Source organism: Patiria miniata, unplaced genomic scaffold (genome assembly GCF_015706575.1).
Source record: "Patiria miniata isolate m_02_andy unplaced genomic scaffold, ASM1570657v1 HiC_scaffold_6, whole genome shotgun sequence".
In the NCBI taxonomy this organism is placed as follows: Eukaryota; Metazoa; Echinodermata; class Asteroidea; order Valvatida; family Asterinidae; genus Patiria; species Patiria miniata.
The window spans coordinates 21,475,351-21,495,583 of record NW_024037073.1 but is presented as its reverse complement, the minus strand read 5'-3'; the positions used below and the strand labels follow the sequence as shown (position 1 = coordinate 21,495,583).

The 20,233-nt window shown below is 40.8% G+C and overlaps 1 protein-coding gene across 2 annotated transcripts in view; it reads left to right on the top strand.

The window, feature by feature from the left end:
* LOC119743404 (transcription elongation factor SPT6-like) overlaps positions 1-20,233 on the top strand; it is a 38,952-nt gene that overhangs the window by 1,973 nt on the left and 16,746 nt on the right. For both annotated transcript variants that reach the window (XM_038219799.1, XM_038219800.1), the window contains exons 3-24: positions 1,451-1,561; positions 2,655-2,725; positions 3,002-3,151; positions 3,357-3,435; positions 5,366-5,453; positions 5,620-5,722; positions 6,276-6,374; positions 7,255-7,341; positions 7,679-7,780; positions 8,722-8,832; positions 9,337-9,426; positions 10,044-10,180; positions 10,817-11,075; positions 11,272-11,452; positions 12,602-12,731; positions 13,844-13,994; positions 14,572-14,723; positions 14,957-15,158; positions 15,933-16,075; positions 17,172-17,366; positions 19,282-19,417; positions 19,687-19,824. In XM_038219799.1, coding sequence (XP_038075727.1) covers positions 1,451-1,561; positions 2,655-2,725; positions 3,002-3,151; positions 3,357-3,435; positions 5,366-5,453; positions 5,620-5,722; positions 6,276-6,374; positions 7,255-7,341; positions 7,679-7,780; positions 8,722-8,832; positions 9,337-9,426; positions 10,044-10,180; positions 10,817-11,075; positions 11,272-11,452; positions 12,602-12,731; positions 13,844-13,994; positions 14,572-14,723; positions 14,957-15,158; positions 15,933-16,075; positions 17,172-17,366; positions 19,282-19,417; positions 19,687-19,824 — 2,915 coding nt within the window. The remainder of the gene's footprint in view (positions 1-1,450; positions 1,562-2,654; positions 2,726-3,001; positions 3,152-3,356; positions 3,436-5,365; positions 5,454-5,619; positions 5,723-6,275; positions 6,375-7,254; positions 7,342-7,678; positions 7,781-8,721; positions 8,833-9,336; positions 9,427-10,043; positions 10,181-10,816; positions 11,076-11,271; positions 11,453-12,601; positions 12,732-13,843; positions 13,995-14,571; positions 14,724-14,956; positions 15,159-15,932; positions 16,076-17,171; positions 17,367-19,281; positions 19,418-19,686; positions 19,825-20,233) is intronic.

Here is a 20,233-nt window from a genome sequence, read left to right as displayed (position 1 = left end):
GTCCCAACTATAGTTGGGAGATGGTATATGATTGGGGGTGACATTATCATGCAAATCCAACTTGAGCCTTTTTGAGACATATTATGGTGGACAGAATAGGAAGGCAGTACTTGGTAAATACCAAAAAGTTACCCACTTAAAATACGTCTTCCCATTGTGTCCTCTATATCTTAAAAGTGGTCGTGCTATTTAGCGTCAACAAAAGTGTCAACAAGCATCAACAGACACAATCAGCATCATCAAAGTGTGAACAAGCTCAAAATGCACTTTTAAGCATTATGAAAATGATCTTAGAAGCCCATTGAATATTATGAACATAACATTTAAGCCAAAAAGTCCTTTAACAACTTTTGATGTTTTGTCGACGCTTGTTGACGCTTAATAGTACGACCCCTTAAAAGGGCTAGTTAAATAATTGAAGGGGAAATAGTGAAAATCACTGGTTTCAAGGTGTTGGGTACTGAGGAACCAGTATTCGCACTACTTCCGTGAAATTAACCTTCTGTTTTTCAGTTCTAGTGGGGCAGTGGATCGCAACCAATTTAGTGGTGTCAAATTACGCTGTTCTTTTCAGGATTAAGCCTAATTCAAAGTTGTGAAATCCTCTTGATATAAGCATGGACTCTGTTCATGAACAGTAGAGTGCTCTTTTTGACGACTTTTGAAACACCACTTGGAGAGGAACACTGCACGTGTGTATGCTTGTGCACGCATATGCCACAATACACACTCTTGTTTTACTATACTCCCAAGGACAATGCTTCGTGTTTTCCTTAGTCCCTGTAATGTAACACACTCCCATAGACTAAGCTCACAAACCTACCACAGAGGATTGTTTTGAAGAAAAGACCCGACTCCCGAGGACTGAAAGGATCTGTTGTTCTTCCTTTGTGTGTCTGTCCTCGGGGATTATGTAGAACAAATACATACGCACAATTCTAAGGCAAAACAAAAAATAGATCTGCTTCCGATTACATGGCATTTGAAAATAGGGTAGGTGGGTAGGGAAATAGTTTTTTTTTTTTAGGGGGAGGGGGAGGGGGGTAATTATATTTTTTGTTTATGATCCTATGGAGGTGTCTGCGTGTAGCCAAGGGTAATTGGCAGTAATTGATGGTTTTAAGGTTTTTTCCTCATTTTACCCCCCCCCCAAAATTAGGGTAGAGGCTGTCAAAATAGGGTAGGTAGGGTAACCGGAAGCAGAACTATTTTTGTTTTGGCCAAAATTGTTCAAAATATGCACAAACCTGTGGCTTCTTTGCGTGAGCGTCGGGTTTCATCAGCAGTACGTGTGAATGTCCCTCTGAGTGGTCCCTTCCAACTGTTGAGGGGTTACTAGTGCACAAAGTCTATCTTTAAGTGTTACAAGAAACTGCCGGAGAAAAATTAATACTGCCTTTTAGCAAATGATAATTGTACCAAATTTGTCCCGTTTCCGTGAAAACAAAAGGTGAGAATGAGAATCTGGACGACCTGATCAATGACGAGGATGAAGAGGAGGACCAGCGTGGGTCAGACTCGGAGGGAGAGATCGGCAAGAAGAAGAAACGCAAACGCAGAGGTCAGAAATTCACACATCAAATTGTGTTTATGATTACTGTGTTTCCTACTTACACATTGTGTATTGATGTAACTTTATGTCCATACAGACAAACGTAGAAACAGGTTTGAAGGTGGATACCCATGCTCTTCAAAAATGGATGTTTTTTTCTTGTAATGGGTGTGTTTTGTTTAAACAAACAAAAACAATTATTCCAATTTTCGGTGTTGCAGACAGCATTTTGCGCACAAATGCGTCGCTCTGCAAGAGCAGAATTATTGTCTGGCAGCCAAGAATTTTGAAGTGAATAACTTTTTTTTACTATACTAAGAAAGCAACAGTTGAAAAAAAACACCTGTTTTTGGTTAAAGATATAGTCCATCATTTGTAATTTGTGCATTTTGTTCGTTTGAAGCAACAAAAGTGCTCAAAATCTAAAGAAAGGTACTAAACAACTAACCTGATGAAGTTTCAGCTCAGCTTCAGCTGTATATTCCGAGAAAAACAGCATTCTAGGATCTTAATTTCAAATCAAAAGTTGCTGAATCATGTTTTGAATTGCGCCTGAATTCAGCGTCCGAGACACGTTCTCGCTGAGCCGATTGCAGCTACGCGATGTCGTGCACTGATCCGACGAATTATAGCAACCGGGGGTGCGTGTGCGTCGTGCCAATGCTTGCGCGTGCTTCGCCGAATAACAAAACGAACTACTAATTTAAATTTTCCTACGGTGCGTCTTAAGACGCACCGTTGGAAAGGCCTTCTTTCGTTGATTACTTCAAAATGACAGCTTGCCAGAGAGAATAATTTCACAGGGAGTTTAGTCCCCTTACTATCTTTCAACTAAGTATGCTTTTCAACAATAATTACGCCAGTTACTTTTCGGATAGCTGCAAATGATGGACTATAGCTTTAAGTGAAACTCAAAAATAGCGCTGGGAACGCATCTTATAGGCTGTGATAATCAAACTCCTAAACGTAACACTTTCAGTAAATTGGTAGAAAGTTCACATTGTGTTTCATTCAACTTTTTCATTCTTCAAATGGAATCAATGAAAAGGAAGTTTCCTGAATTTGATCAGACATTCAACTTTGGGTTGTTGTTCCTCCTCAGAAATTGATGACAGACTTGAAGATGATGATTATGAGCTGATTGAAGAGAACACAGGATTCAAGGTGGACAGGGTAAGTACTGTGACCTTTGAACTTAGAAACAACCCAATTTTGGCCACGTCTTTGCTACGGCTAGCTTTAACACACCCACCTATGTGGCAAGTGGCTTCAGACGCTTCCATAGTCCCGCGTGTAAATGCAAGCCATAAAGCCAAGTAATTTTGGATTCGGCTTTTGAGTCATTCTGTCTAGAGTTCTGAATTCCGGATTAGTTTGAGTGTGGAAAATGTCCCTTCCATAGAGGATATTGTGGTGATCAGTTTGACAGAATGTCATCTTCTCTTGCAGAAAAAGTTCCGTCGTTTGAGGCAGATCTCGGATGAGGAGGACAGCGAGGATGAGGAAGGGATCTCTGGGCCGCAGGCGGAGGCCACCCAACGAGACGCCATCGCCAAGGAGATCTTCCAAGACGACATCGAAGGAGAAGATGACGAACCAGTGAGTCACCAAGATTTCTCAGTTGCCTGGAACACAGAGTGTTTCAAATTTGATTTAATTTCTCATTGAAAAAAATGCCATAATAATGAGAACATTGTGGCATTCCTTTTACGACACATTCAGTGAGCACTACATTTGATCACAAACATCTGGCAGGACTTTTTAAAAATTATCATCTTTCTATGCTTTTGTCGCACATTTACAGCCGGAAGAAGGAGAGATCCGTGAACCAGCTCCTGAACATGACCAGTATGCTGAGATTGAGTCAGATGAAGAAGAGTCAGGTAAGAATATGTTACTGTGTTCTGGTATTTCCTAAAGAAAAATTTATGGACAAGAAATTCCCTTAACGAGCACAGTGCCACACATACATTACAGGATTTTTCCTGATTTCAGGATTGTTAAGGAATACCTTTTGAAATCAGGAATTCCTGAGGTTTTACCATAAAGGTGTTTTTTTAATCTATTGAAGTTTATATAGAACAAAAGAAATGGGTGTTATAAAGGGAATGTACAACATTTGCTTTTGCTGCAATTTTCAGAAATAAATGGATTTGGAAGAATGGTATGTTATAGCAAATGTGACCCGCTCTGCAAAAATGAGTCACATGTCTCCAAAGCCACTTTTGAGCTAAAGGTCTTTGAAAGAATGTTGCACAGTGTTTAAGCAATTGGAATCCTCAACAGTTTGGTTTGATGAAAATGGACATTGTGTAGAATTTAAAATGTTGAGGGTTCTAATTGCTTAAACACTGTGCAACATTCTTTCAAATACCTTTAGCTCAAACGTGGCTTGGGAGACATGTGACTCATTTTTGCAGAGCGGGTCACAAATATTGTAAAACTGACTTGTTTCACGTTTTGGGCTGGTAGATGCTGGAAAAACCAAGAAAACCAATCACATTCTCGTAGTCTGGCTCCCTGACCCCACTTCAGATGAAACGGTGCAGTTTATAGACTTTGGGGAATTGTAAGGTCAGCGAATCAGTCTAGCAGGCTTGTACCCCTTCACAGGTGTGTAATCAATTTCAAAGAAAGTGCGGGATAACTAAATATGAAAATTAAGGAGCAATTTTTGAAAAAGTCAGTTTTTTCCAATGTTGGTCGACTGACCAGGGTTGGAAAAATACCATTTTTCGTGAAAATGTGAGCACACCAGGAGCCACAACTTTACAGGATGCTTTAGACTGTCATTCCCTAACAATCCAGTGAGGTATTTCGTGATAATTTGATCATTTCGTTTTTTGATGTTTGCAAATGTTGTATCTTGCAAATGTTGTATCTTGCAAATGTTGTATTGTCCCTTTAAGGTGTGATTTTTGGCCAATACCAACGTATACCACAGACCCTTCGTTGCCCTGGGGACCTCTCAGTGACCCTTTACCACTTGATGTCGGGATTATGTTTGGCCAAAAAACAATTTTTTTCAGAACGACAAAATATATCGATCAAATTTTAAAATCAAGTCAAACACAAATATTGACTCTTTAGAGTCATTTGTACAATATTTGTATGATACTTCTCATCACAACTTCGTATTTGGCAACACTCCGAGGCCCAGCCACGGAGTCAAATTTGCTATGATGACATGCCCATGTGCGCCGGGCAAGTTCAAGTTCAACACACAGGGTGTACAAAACCAATGGGAACCACTGACGTGTACACACGTCCATCGCCACAGACTGGGTGAAAGCTTGACAATTTAACCTGTCACCCGCCCCTGCAAATGTACATATTTTTTTATTTTCCCCAAATTTCACCACTGAATGCTGTGATATGCACTATAAAATTAATGAGCTATTCAGTTGTATGTAGTCTTTTCCAGTACTGAATGAATAAGAGTTGCAAAGGCTGTTCTGGCACAGAGAAAATAAATGGGAACTGCCACTGTTTTCATCAACATAATATTCAAAGGTCATTGGGATGACAGTAGCCAGTATATTTTCATTGTCTACCAGTGTGTGCAGTCAGAATACTGCAGAAAATATCAAGTATTGTGTTTTATGGGTGAAATCAATGTCAGTGTTTTGAAGATGTGCTTGATATTTCAACCTGTATATATTAGTGTGTTGGAATATTCAGTCTCTTATGAATATATCAATGTACCACATTGGACTTCTAACGATGTCAGTTTTTAATTTACGTCAAATCATTTTGAATTTTAGAATTACACATACTGCAAGATTTGCCATTTTTTTCCATTTAAACTACCAGATCCAGATGATTTTATCGTGGATGATGAAGGCCAACCCATTGCCAGAAGGAAGAAGAAAGGTCACAAAAGTCACAGATACACCGACTCGTAAGTAGACTTCCACCTCCACCCCCACACCCCCCCCCCCCCCCCGCCCCAAACAAGACAGGGTTAGCTCTGCAGAAAGATTAATAATTGGAAAACTGAGTATGTCCCAACATTAAGATTTCTTCAGTTGACTTGTTATCATTCATATCTTTCTTTTTTTGGCCAGAGCCTTACAAGAAGCCCAAGACATCTTTGGTCTGGACTTTGACTTTGAAGAGTTCAATCAGTATGGTGAGGATTACGAGGAAGCGTTGGAGGAAGATTCAGAGGTACGTCTATCTTCCAAAAAAGAACTTTTTATTATAATTTATAATATTTGGAAAACAAGTGTTCTTGTGTCAAGACAAATCGTCTTATGTAAACTCCCCCTGCAAATATTCTTTCAGAAATAAATGTGTTACAAAAACAGATATCGAGAAAAATATGCTTACAATTTTTTTACGACAGGGTTTAAAAGTGCCAAAGTGAGGTATTTGCTGACATCACACTAATTAGCTTTAGGCATGATGGAATTTCAAACCATCAGATATTGAGTTTTAAAAACTCACATTTTAATGGTTTTTATTAGAATTTTTTTTTTTTTGAAGATCCTGACGAGCACCAATGATAGAAATCTGGCAACTGAAGTCAACCCTTGTCAAAATTTGTACATTTGCCTCGACCTTTGACTTGGACTATATTACTGTTTTAGCATTGGGCTGCAGGATGATTGGTTTTATCTGATATTTCCACTTGTCATTGGTCAAGAAATCTAGCTTTCCTTGATTTCCACCCGGAGATGGTTCATCAGATTTGAAATGTAATCCAACCTTTTCTTTGTAGTATGAGGATGAAGAAGAGGATGTTGACCTGGGTGACGAAGGACCAAGAAGAGTCCGGAAAACTGGCAAGAAACGAACCTCCAAGAAGAGCATCTATGATGTAAGTTTATAGGCTGATTTTATCATCCGCATTGAATCACCCACTGTCATTTCGTGTCCGGTTTTGCAATTTGGTTGAGGTTACCAGATATTTGCAAAAAACACATCCCTAAGAAATGTTGACAAGCCAGAATTCAATTGGCTAGCCTAGCCAACTTCTGGAAGTTCAGTAGTCCATTGATTTAGTGGGTCATGACTTCTGCTTTAGCATGCAGCAGGCCCTGGGTTCGTGCTGTGTGAGTGGAAGCTTTTGGGTTTTTTTAGGCTGCCTGAAAGCACTGAGCGCACATTGCTAGAAATACCATTTTAAAAAGACCAAATTCTTGTTTATAACTGACAGGAACTCCACAACTCAGCTATCAGGGGTTTTGTTTATATAAACTACTGCAGCTTTTTAATACCTTGAGAGAGTATTTATAAGATGGAATTCGCGTGGGGATGATTTAATTCAATATTGGGTTTTGCCCTCCGACGTATTTTGAAAAAACACTGTATACTCGGTGTTGTCCCGAATGTGATTGTGAGAAAAAATCACTCGGGTGGGACTCGAACCCACGACCTGCTTACCACTCGACTGCCGGGTTTGACTGGCTGATTTGAATCTGATACAGCAGCGGGTACAGCTACCAAACTATTCATAAGATAGGATTTACGCCGGGGTGATGTAAATTTAATATTGGGCTTTGCCCTTCAATGACATAATTTTAAAAACACTGCATACTCAGTGTTGTGCTGAGTGATTGTGAGAAAGCATTCACAAACTACTTGGGTTGGACTCGAACCCACAACCTTCTACTTACTAGTCTGCTGGTTCCCTGTCTGGTGTTTACCCAATGCCAAACATACTAATCTCCTTGTTTCTCATCTTTTTTTTTTTACAGGTGTTTGAGCCAAGTGACTTGGAGAGGGGTCACTTTACCGACATCGACAATGAAATCCGGGCAACTGACATACCAGAGAGACTACAGGTAGACCATACATAAACCTAAGAGATATTCGTCGAATTTAATGGAATATTGATGGAGATATACAGTTCAATCTAATTGCTAATCATCTAATTCAATCATCTCTTTTAAAACTTTTTGGAGGGGTCTTAATGGATATTTACACCGCAATATATATTATAAGAACAGTAACGTTTCGAGTTTACCAATTCAAAAAACTTTCTTATTCAATAATTTTAATCATAAATATAGTCACTGAAAATAATTGGTTCAACTTCAATTTACACTTAACACTTCTCCAAAAACTTACTTTGCATGAGTGCATGCAGTTTAAAGTGAACTATGCCCCTTTTATTCCCAGCTTCGCCGGGTACCAGTCACCAAAGCAGACGACGCTGAACTTGATGAGGAAGCTGATTGGATCTACAGACAGGCCTTCCTGACGCCACCAGTCTCCAATCAGGTAGGGTTGTTTCCTTTAACTATCAACCTGGTTAAGTTCACCGTACATTTCACAAAACCCACATGACGTTGTACTTGCCTATTGTACTTGCTACTTTTGCTGCTATGTTTTCTTGAGAAATCACAGTTTAAATTGTCCACTTGTCCACAATGCAACTTCAGTTTACTAGCCTGCTGCAGTTTTTATTCTTGTTTTGTACAAGGTACATGTAGATTGTCAATTAGTAAGTTGTCTATTAAAGCAGTCATTTATTCAAAACGTTCTTGCAAAAACATTCAGAATGGAGACCCTCGAACATAGATTTTGAAACTTTTATTTCTAATGAAATTATAGTTTTAGCTTTAATATGGTTGAGTTCATATGCCCTGCTCTGTGTGAGTGTTTTGGAATTTAAGTGAATTTGGTAGCACTGTGGTTACCGGTTGTTGAAATCCAGCGTGGTTGAGGGGTCAACAGAACAGTTTTGAGGTTCTATTTTGGAGTGCTGTGGCCTCGTGGTCTGGAGCATTGAATTCGTGGTCTGCAGGTAATTCTGCAGGTTGTGGGTTTCGAGTCCAGCCTGGGGTTGTGGTGTGTGTGCCCTTGGGCAAGGCACTTTGTCACTCATTGCTTCTCCCCACCCAGGAGTAAATTGGGTACCTGTGAGGGAAGAGATGGTTATTGTGGTTGATTTTAGCTGCTTTGCGCCGAAATGGCAGCATCAAGCTGTATACTCCCCAGGGAGCTGAGATTGTCTTTGGACTGTTTCATTGGCCCAATGAGCAGGGTAATAATGATGTAGCGCCTTGAGCACCAATACTGGTGGATACGTGCACTTTATAAAATACACATTATTATTTTACCTTAAAACCTGCTTTATTTAAGAACAATGGAGTCTAATCTTGTCAGAATAGACACAGCTTATCTCATGTGGGACTTGTGTTTCGTTTCTTTCATTGTAGGAATACTCTGAGCAGGACAGTGGCTATGGTTCTGGCTATGAGAGGAAGCCGCCTCGCACCAAGAACCGAATCAGAGAGGCTCTGCATTTCATGCGCAATCAGCACTTCGAGGTAATCCTAAAACAAAAACTATATCGAAATTTTTGCTTCAAAATTCAGGAAATTATGAATTCATGAAAATAAGTTTTATAATAGTAAATTTGGAGTCATTGTCATTGTTCCAATGTCATTGTTCCAACAAAATTCTAGAAAACCGTTTTTGTGAGAGGAGTCGGGTTGGTGCAATGGTACATTCCTCACCTTGCACCGCTGTGATCAGGGTTCAATTCCTTCCCTGGTCCACATGTGGATTGGGTTTTCAGTCCCTACCCGATTCCGTGGCTTTTCCCTTGAGTATCCTTTTGTGTTTTCATCCCGCCCTAAAACTAAAGGTTTTGTCATTGTCTTCTCCTTTTCTAGGACTCTTCAGGCTTCTGAGTCACAAGTTACTTTAGCACTATTGAATCTTTGGTTTCTTGTACTAGAAAGAATTAAAACAAATTTGTTTAATCTTGAAGGGATTGGTTTCCCATGTGCAGCTCGCTATAATACTTCTGTTCTTGCATTTTACCACAGGTGCCATTCATCGCCTTCTACAGAAAGGAGTACGTGGAACCTGAGCTGAACTTCAATGATCTTTACAGAGTGTACCATTGGGATGAGAAGGTGAGATTGCAAGCGCAATCAGTTTTTTATTTTATAACCCAAACCAAACTGATTTCTAGTATGTTTAGAAAAGAAAAATTTTAGATTTTTTCCCCGAACTATAAAAAATCAAATGCTTGACATTTGGATTTACAACCAAAAAAGTTGTGACCGGTTCTAAAAATCCTTGCCAATGACACAAATATATAGGGGGAAAAATAGTTTTTGACTAACCTTTGTTGTCATACTAACCTCAGTTTCAAATTAGAGTACTAGCTTGTGCAATCTGTATACAGTCGAGTCTCGTTAATGCAAACTCGTTCGGACCTAGCCAAATTGTTTGTTATATCAGAATTTTGTATTAAGAGGAACATCAGTCCCATTCATTGTGCACATAAATGCACATTCGGGACTAAGGCTTTATGTTTGTTATAACCAGAATTTTGTATTAACAGAGTTTGTACTAACGAGATTTGACTGTAATTATCAATGCTTTCCTTAAAGTATAAGTTCAACTTGTGCAAAAAGTAGGTTTTTCAATATCTTTAACCTCTGAAACCAGTCGGGTTTCCCTGGACTCTGTCACACGCTCAAAACTGAAAGAGCTAGACACCACTTTGAATTTGTTTCTTTTATAGTGGTGTCAGCTGAAGAATCGCAAGGCTAACCTGAAGAAGCTGTTTGAGAAGATGCAGGCCTATCAGTTTGATCAGATGAGCACAGAGGAACTACTACCGGACTCAGTCAGACCACTGACAGAGACGGACCTGGACAGGTATGTCAGAGTTGCGGATTTGGAAATGCGGCCCTAAATCCAATTGCACGCAAATGACAAATTGCTCATCCCACATACACAGAGCACAAACAGCTGAAATCTTTCCTGCCGATTGCCAGTTTTATTTACAAGATTTTTCCAGTGCGTTTGTGTTTGTGTGTTACTACATGAAAACAGTGACGGACTGATGAGTAACTGCAATATATGAAGGAAGTCCAGTAAAAAATTGGCCTCTTCAAGGCAGTCCCTTGGGCACATACTCTATGGGCTCTGTTCGCCAACAAGAGAGGTCGCTTTTTTACCACTTTCCAGAGCCCTGTGGACGGGACACATCGCGTGCGTGTACTGGTTCATTAACCTGTAGCGCGAAGTGCACACAACTAATTTTATTTTGATTGTGCCCAAAGCCATGATGTCTTCGCCTGATGTCTTCGCCTGAGCATCAGGCGTCGTCACCAATGTGTTCGGATGTCTCTCCCAGTGGTCTCCCCTAACTCTCCCTTTCTTACTGTTGAGGGGCTACTAGTGTACAAAGCCCATTGTGAATCACTACTTTTTATAGTTATCGGGCTGTTTTGATTTTGTTGACGTGAAGTGTTCGTCATTTTTATGCAAAACTTCCTGGTCTTTTCCCAGACTGAACGACGTAGACTCCATGGACAAGCTGAAGGACGTCTACATGCACTTCCTGCTGTACTACGGCCGGGACATCCCCAAGATGCACAACGCCCTCAAGAAGTCCAAGAAGAAGACCGGGAGGACCAAGCTGGTCCGACGGCCGGCCAAGAAGATGGTCAAGGTCATGGTCCGGAGACCAAAGATGAAGAAACCCAAGGAGAACGAGGATGATGACAGTGATGATGACAAAGATTGGACCGAAGAGGATGCCAAAAAGGCAAGTGATGCCTCAGTTGTTTCTTTTAGTCAAGTTCATCACAATAATACGTGCAGATGTCCGAAATAGGAAAAAAAAGTTTTTTTTGTTTGCATTAAAATAAAACTCTCCTAGTTCAAATTCACTACGAGAAAAAAAGGTAATTTTTAAAGAGCATATCTTTTATGGGATGCCACTTTTGATTGTATCACACTAGGATGAGGAATCTGATTCTGAGGAGGAGGAGGTTGAGACCGAGGAGGAGGTAGACACTGAGGAAGAGGTTGAGGTAGAAGTCGACGAGGATGGCAATGAGCAGACAGAGGATGGGACCAGTCATCAGATCAAGCAGGCTACCAGGAAGTCTATGTATGCCATCTGTCAAGAGGCTGGACTCGGTAAGCAATTCTGGAATTTCAAGCTATCATGGAAGTCGTGGAAAAGTCCTGGAATTTTGTTATTTTACAAGGAGTCATGGATAGTTGATATTCCAGGGGGGGGGGGAAGTCAGAGTTGTAACGAGTCACTGATTTTTGTGACTCGGGTCGAGTCAAGTCATTTTAAAGAAGTGACTCGATGCGAGTCGAGTCATTAGGTGGATAAGGTCGAGTCGAGTCGAGTCACAGAGTGTAGTCGAGTCGACTATACAATAAATACGCAGAGAAAGTCATTTTTGGCTTTTTTAATGTTACATTCAGGCTACAATGTACTACATGTGGTGAGTGACACCACATTTGACTCCTAATGAAAATAAAAAGGGGGTGCCAGCTGATCGTTATTCAACTAATGGGGACACTGATCAAACACCGCATGTATGTACATTATTCGCGAACATTCTTACGTGACGTGTACAAAACCTGGCACCGGCGTAAATCATTGCAAATGTTGTACGCAAAGTTTTGCTTTTGTTTTTTGGGACTCGAGTCTTATTAGCCTTCCTCGAGTCGAGTCGAGTCATTCTGATGAGGGACTCGAGTCGAGTCAAGTCATTTGCTCGCACTGACTCGAGTCGAGTGAAGTCATTTGCCCTTAGGGACTCGAGTCGAGTCGAGTCACCAAAAAATTTCACTCGAGTCGGACTTGAGTCGAGTCATTGACTCGAGTCATTACAACTCTGGGAAAAGTCATGGATTCCTGTACAGCCCAAACGTGATGATGCCTAATATTTGGCTATGGCAGTCCTGAAGGTTGCATTGCCGTTTACTATGCTTCCTTTGTGTGCATGTATGCTTTATACTTGTTGCATGTTCAGTGCACCATTGCAATGCTTTTGGGGTGCTCAGTGGTCTTGTGTCAAAACTTGAAGGCTGAAAGGGAGTGGTGTCCCTTGCCTCAGTGTGATGACTGGCCAATGTATTGTAAATGGGCTCCTAAGATGCCAAGACAGCATAAGAACTGATCACGGAAAGCCTAATTTTGTCCTTTTTAAAACTACTTGGTCAACAAGACCAAATCAGGAACTTCGGCAATGCAGGAAGTCACTTGTTCCTGGTATTCTGGGAACGAAGTGTTGCTCACAGAAAATAAATTGCGTTTATTCTCTCCAGATGCCCTGGCCAAGAAGTTTGGTCTGACCCCGGAGCAGTTTGGTGAGAACCTACGGGATAACTACCAGCGCTACGACCCAGAGCAGCACCCAGTGGAGCCAGCTGAAACGGCTAAGGACTTCATCGGCAGGTAGGCGAACCGGTCAATCCCAAGAAAGATATCCTTAATTTGCTAAAGCAGGAACAGCAGATCGTGCTGTGTTGCTGCCAACATGTTTTTTTAACCATGGGCGACTTTTGTCGACTAGAAACTACCCCACTTTAGTCGACCAGGAAACCGCACACAGAATTCTCTTAGCACCGATTTGTTCACTGCTTTTCAGCAATCTGGCATATTGGTACGGTATGTATTGCCACCCATATACCAACTGAAGAGTGTTTTCGGACCATTCTAATGGTGAAGTTTATTCATAGTGTTACCAACGCTAAAAAAAAACAAGTTGGAGAAAAGTGCTTCAGAAGTATCCATGCACAATTTGAGGTATGTAGTGCCATTTGGTCATGCGGTGAAATGGCTTGCAGTTTGATAACTGGGACCAGATCAACAAACAGGAATAACTTTCTTATGTTTTCAAATATGGCCATGATTTTCACATCATAGAGTAAAGTTCAAGGAACAAACTTTACACACAACAACATTGATTTTAATCACTCCTTGGCAGTGAAAATCTGGTTTTCAACTTGTGGTCCACTTTCCACGCTTTAGTGATTTTCGCATGACTGAGCAAACAATTTGGTTCTGGGGAGAGCCAAGTCAAAACAATGGGGTATTTTGACCAGTCACAGTCATGATTAATGTGCAACATGTGTCTACAAAAGTCCAAAACTGTGATACAAAACTTTGTTTAATTTGAATTCTTTCTTGTAATGAAACCAAGGATTACTTGTAAACCATTATAAAGGTGCTACATAATGGTTCTCATATCTCTCATGTACTTCATTTACCTGTCTCTAATAATAGACATAATTTTCAGCGCCTTGAGTACCTAATTGTTGGTAGATACGTGCGCTATATAAGACTTCGGTATTATTATTATTATTACTCAGAAGTGCATAGGCATTGTAGCCAGGAAGCCTGTTGTGATCTAGAAGGAGAAATGTCCAGTTTTAGAGGTGGGAGGGAAAACCCTGAAAATCCAAGCCACACATGGCCCCGGGCAGGTTTTGAAGACAGACGGTGAGGGAAGTACGGCTGCACTGACCTGACTCCCAAAAAACGTTCTCCGTTCTTGTCATTTTCAGCAAGTTCCAGTCAGAGGAGTCTGTGATGAAGGCGGCATGCTACATGGTGGCCTTGCAACTAGCCCATGATCCCCTGGTGCGCCAGTGTGTCCGGCAGACCTATTACGAGAGAGCCAAGATCAGTATCCGCCCAACCAAGAAGGGAATGAAGGTATTGGACTTAAATTACCCCATGCCTTAATGTTTTGGGGGGTCTAAATTGGACATCTCAATCTTGTAATTACTTCATCCAAAATATTCTCAGTTGTTTTTTTCTCAGAAAAATTAAATTTAAAAGTAGCCTTAATCAGCCAAATCAGAAGTTACATACAGCTGCGCATGTGCACAAAACTCTTCTTGAGATAACAAATCCACTGGAAAAAAAGACAATTTGTTGCATTCACAAGAACATAATCATAAGAGGGCGCATGAAATTAAAGTTAGTGATTTTGTTTTGTAGTATTAAGTAACTTAATTCTGAAAATTTTGACTGCACCATATTTTACATTGTTTTTTTTTCATGATCAAACATGCCAATGTGAATGTAAAGCCAACTTTGACATCACAACACAATCGCGGCAAAATAGGCTGGAGTACAAATATGGTCTACTTAAAGTTTGCATCATAAAATCTTGCCAAATTTAGGTTCACATTTGCACCAAGTATTAACAAGTCTTTAAAACCAGAACTACAAATGTACTCCCTACTGTCGATTCTTTTTGCATTTGTTTTGCCATTTTTCTTTGAAGGAAATTGATGAGACCCACCCATCTTACGGATGTAAATACCTGAAGAACAAACCCGTCAAGGATCTGTTCGGCGATAAATACTTGAAACTCCTGCAAGCGGAGGACGAGAAACTCCTCAAGATCACCATGGATATCGACCTGGACAAAAGCAGGTACCCTTATCGCCCTTTGAATTGATAGAAGTCTTGGTCCAGACTGGATTTTGGATTTTGTTTTCCTGCTATAATGCAGCCAGTCCTGATCCCTGGCAAGCAGGCCTTGCATAGGCCCCTAGTTATTTCAGAGCACAGAGAAGAGGGATACAGCTTGTTATCATTACCGAAGTATTTGACCAATGAAATCAGAGCATGGGCTCATAAATATTCATGAGACTTTATCTTTGTAGTGACAGCAGCTACCAGAGCCAATCCTACTTTGAGGATATCAAGCAGCTGTACTACCGAGACGAGTTCAGCCACACCGTTCAGGAATGGAACAAGGAGCGCAGCGCCGCCATCGAGACAGCGCTCTACAAGATCCTATACCCTGAGATGGCTAAAGAGCTCAAGAGCAGGCTGGTGCAGGAGGCTAAGGAGGGCATCATCAAGGTCAGTGGAAGGTCAAATCAAATGCCTTATGGCTATGGCTTGTGAGCTGATGAAGGAGGCTAGGGCATCAAGGTCCATTGAAGGTCAAATTTAGAGCCTTATGGCTATGACTTGTGGGCTGGTGAAGCTGGTGGTTCATTTCACAAAACACATCATAAGTACAATGCGTTGTAGGTGTATTTATAGCACAACACGATGACTGTTGTATGTATTTTCATTCTACGCACATTAAATAGTCGTCTGATATTCAGCAAAGAGTCGTCGGATCTCTTCTCAAAAAGTTTTTAAAATGTAAAACAAAATGGCGGATGTATGATGCAGTTTTAAAGGAAAACAAGCTCATGGTGGACTGTTATCCACATCGAATTTTCAACTGCAATATTCCAGGCTAATTCATATTTATTTCAAAGGCATATTCCATTCACAACTTCACACACATTGTTTCGGTATAAAGTCTCCTTTTTAAAATTTTATGTCATAAAACTGGCTATGAAAAGACGCTTCTTATTTTGCAATAACCAAAAGACACGTCGTAACTTGTGACACATTTTGAAACGTTGTCAAGGAGCTTACGACGCATTCAACGCATTGTACGGTTTGTGAAATGGATCATTCAGCAGTGCCAATCGGGGCGTGTTGCGTGTTGCAGGTCCAGTTGCGACACAAAGCAGCACTTCGTGAAATTGGGTGCAGAACACATAATTGACTCTTTGCAATGAGTTCTATATTCATGCTCAGATACATGATTTTGTCTTGTTGCTTGTAACGTACTAGATGTGTTGTCGGAAGATGTTTGATTGGCTGAAGGTGATGCCATTCCAAGCTGACCAGCAGCTGGAGGAAGATGAGGATGATTATCTGGATGGTCAGGGTCACGTGGGGCTACGCGTCATGGGGCTGGCATTCACCAGTGAAATGTAAGACCTGTTGCTTTAAAATTTGGCAGAAAATCTGGCCAGTTTTTATATCACAGAAAACATGCTTGCTTGTATATGACATATTTGACTACTTAAACCTTTCGTGCCCATCATATCCAGAAATTGTCAAACTGTAATGCTCGTAGCAAGCACGACTCGCCAGCATTTCCAATCTGTTGTTGTTTATCAACACGTAAAATTTTAGACTAGAAATAATCTGTTCATTCAGATCGTTTAGAGCTTAAAGAATCTTCAAAAATAGTCACAGAGATTGACTAATTTCAGACATGCTTTGGCATGTAGCATTGTAGAATGAGAAAAACATTGTTGTTGCCAATTGCTTTTTTTTTTGACAAAGTACTGCCGAGTACCAAGCTATCGAGTACCACTCGCATCAGAGTAATTTGACCCTTAAAAAAGAGTACAGGTACCGGAGTCCAAGTACTTTGACGTACAGGTACAAGTTTTGTAAAGGCAAATCGGAGTGCTCGGACCTTCGAGAACATGTATAAGTACTTACACCTTCGAGTACGAGCCCTGGAATACTCCAGTGAAAACTATCAAAATCTTATGTATTGGGTGGAAACTGAAACCACCAATACAGCAACATGGATGTTATGGACTACTTTTGAGCAAGACTTCTTGAAAGCCAATTCTGCCACACTGCATAGTGAGGAGGAATTTTTCATTCAAAACATGAATTACTTGATTATCCCATGTGTCCTTTTAAACGAGTATGAGTACTTTGATGATGGAGTACGATATCGAATGGTCGAGTCCAAGTACTTTGCTTCTTGAGTACAAGGCCCGTGAATTTGAGTCCAAGTATTTTGATATTCGAGTGCGAGCACGAGTTTTCTTAAAAAGTACTGGAGTTGTACTCGAGTACAAGTACTGAGTACGAGTACTACAACACTGGAGAAAAATGGTCACCAAAGCGTACAGTGTTCATGTATAAACCCTAACTTTTGCACAACCTGAAATATCCATGATGAGAAAAACTTAAAGTAGAAATTTATGGATTTTGGAGGATTTTGGGACTAAGTAGATATTGAACAATCAGTTCATTAAAGTCGTCACCATATGCTTTTGCTAGGGACAATGCTGCATTCTGTGTCCTGATTGACGGGGATGGGGAAGTGGTAGACTTCTTAAGACTGCCCCACTTACTGCGCCGGACCAACAGCTACTACCAGCGGGACCGGGAGCTGAAGCAGGCTGACATGGAGGCGCTCAAAGAGTTCCTGTCCAGCAAGAAGCCGCACGTGGTAGCCGTAGCCTCAGAATCAAGGTAAGCCGTAGTCCTAGAAAAGAGGTGAGCCATAGCCTCAGAAACAAGTAAGCATAGATACAGAAATGAGGTTCGCCATAGTCTCAGATATACATATGTGATGCGATCAAGCTAAATGAGTCGTGTGTCAGAAACATTTATTTGGAGATACAGGCCAAAATACAAACTAGACATATGTTTGTGGACAAACGTAGGGCAGTTTCGGCATTATGATTTTTTATTATACGTCCCTGACTATGCGCATGCATGAACATAAAATCTGTCAAAGTTAGCCGAAAATCGGCTAAAACGGTCACTCTGATGTGGCCAGGATTTGACCCCGGCAACACGTGCTCTGCAGGCTGACTAACATACGATGTACATGTATGTGCGTAACGTACGTGTATGTACAAATAGACGTTCTGTGCATGTTTTAGAGCAGAGGTATTGTCAACCTGAAGTTTTAAGCGTGCGCAGGGCATGTCCGAGTTCGCTTATTGCCTCGAAGCTTTGAAATGTTTTAGACCTACCCTTAAATCGACAATTAAAGTAAAAACTAACATAAAAACTGCCATGGTTAATTTTTCAGGAATTTTCAAATGAAAAAGGGTCTTTTTATTATAAATTCCGGTCTGATGACGTCATTCGCCTAAAACTTCGCACACGTCTTAAGTGGGTCAAGGTCATCATATACACCAATATTTAGGCGATTCCAACAAACTTCGCTACAGACATCTATTCAAAATACATTTTTGCAAATTGTCAACCTGTCGCTAGAGGGCGCTCGAAGATTGCATGACGTCATTGGTAGATGATTTGAAGAATACTTTTAGCCAAGAGACTAACACCGTTGAAAGCAAGTTCATATCTATTACCATTTTCAAATAAATAGCCACTTCCGGTTTTGGCCTTTTTCGACCGGAAGCAAGAGTCACGTGATTTCACGCACACTAAATTAAATAAAGACATCAACCTACTCTACCACTTGCCGGTAACAGAATGCTGCGGACGCGTACGGTTGATTTCTTATGCATTTTTAAATATTGAAGGTGTCACAATTTAACCCTTACTCTCTGAGGGTAGTTTACTGCATGTCAGTTGGTTATGCCAATGCCCTCCAGCTGCAGTTATTTGGCAGATAACAAGTCTTAGCAGTGAAGGCTCCAATTGGCAGGAGTTGGAGGCCCTGGAGGGTGCCTGATACTGACCAGCTGGGGGCACTCACTTTGTTATCAGAGGACTCTCATTGTTCTCTGTGGCATGTATTGGAGTGCCTGTCCAGTTACCCTTGAAATGACATGGCAGATATTGGAGGGCCATGCAAAAAACATAGGAGATTTTCTTGAGGCACAATTGGCATGCGTTGGAGGGTCAAGTAGGGTAAGGGTTAATTGCCTATAAAAACACACCGGATGACGTCATCATGACGTCATCATTACACAATGTTGTTTGAATTAGGGTCTTTGCTTGGACAAATATTGGTGCAAATGAATTACTGGCAAAGAGTCAAAAATGCCCTTTGAAAATCGACAAATTTTTTTTTTATTTCTGTGTACAAAGTCTATGGGAAAAATTAAATATTCAAAATTCTATAATAAATTAGTCGATGACGTGACCATGACGTCAATCTTCGGCACACAACTTCAGATGCTGGTCTATGTGTGTGCCGAGTATAAAGTCAATCGGATTGATTTTAGTGCCCAAAGTGCCTTCCACTGTAAAAACGTGTACAAATGCTATGGGGAATGGCTGAAAAAGAAGAAGAAAAAAAAAAGAAGAAAAAAATAAAAATCTTAACGAAAACAAAGGCTGTTTCGGCAAAAGTGCCGAAACAGCCAAATAGGGCCACTTCATCAGAATCAATTTCCGATCTGCTAGATATTCCAGCAATATGTGATATTTTCACTTATTTTGGTGCAATTGATTTATTATTTAGGGTGACCCTGGGTGTGATCAAGGACGTCCAGCAGTGCGTATCAGACCTAGAAGCAGAGCAGCAGATTGCACCAATCAGCGTCCAGCTAGTGGACTCCAACGTGGCGCAGGTGTACTCTGCCACCAACATGGCTGAAGTAAAGAGAAGTTTCATTTGTTTATTAAGGTTTAAACTCTCAGGGCAAAGTGGCGAAGTCATGGTTTAGTAACAATTTATTTTAGAAAAGGTAGAGTAGATCATTTGCGCATTTGTTTCATTTGAAGCAGCAAAAATGCTCAAAATCTAAAGGCGGGTGCTTAAACTAATTTGATGAAGTTTTAGCTCTGTGAATGCTGTATATCTACTCTTGGTACCTTTGATTAAACCGTGCTGATTTCTCATGTCATTTTGTCATTCCTTCCTCAGAGTGAGTTCAGGAAGTACCCCCAGCTGTTACGTCAGGCCATCTCGGTAGCCCGCAGGCTGCAGGATCCCATGGTGGAACTGGCCAGACTCTGCAACTCAGACGAGGATCTCATGTGTCTCAAATTCCATCCCATGCAGGTAACGACTCCTGTGGTCCAAATAAAAAAAAATAGTTTCCACTTGCATGAAACTCTTGGTACACTTTACCGTACTTTCATAAATACCTGAGACAGTTTACCCATTCCTATTGGTCGAGATCCTGCACGTGGGTGGTTTTAAACTGCCAGTAAAACACCAGTCAGTGTTTAAACAGTGATGTTTAAAACCGGTCGCAAGCACCTGCGCTCTGTGCCACATGCGTGTAGTACGCACCGTGCGCTCTACCAGCTTGATAACTACTAATACGATCTCCATATATAGTGTGCTGCATGCATTATAGAAACGTCCCGGACACAACTTAAAAAGGTAGAATAAAACTCCTCCATATTGTGAGCCACACAGAAGTGATAGCTGATAAGAGCCCTAGCCTTCAGCTCGGGCCATTATT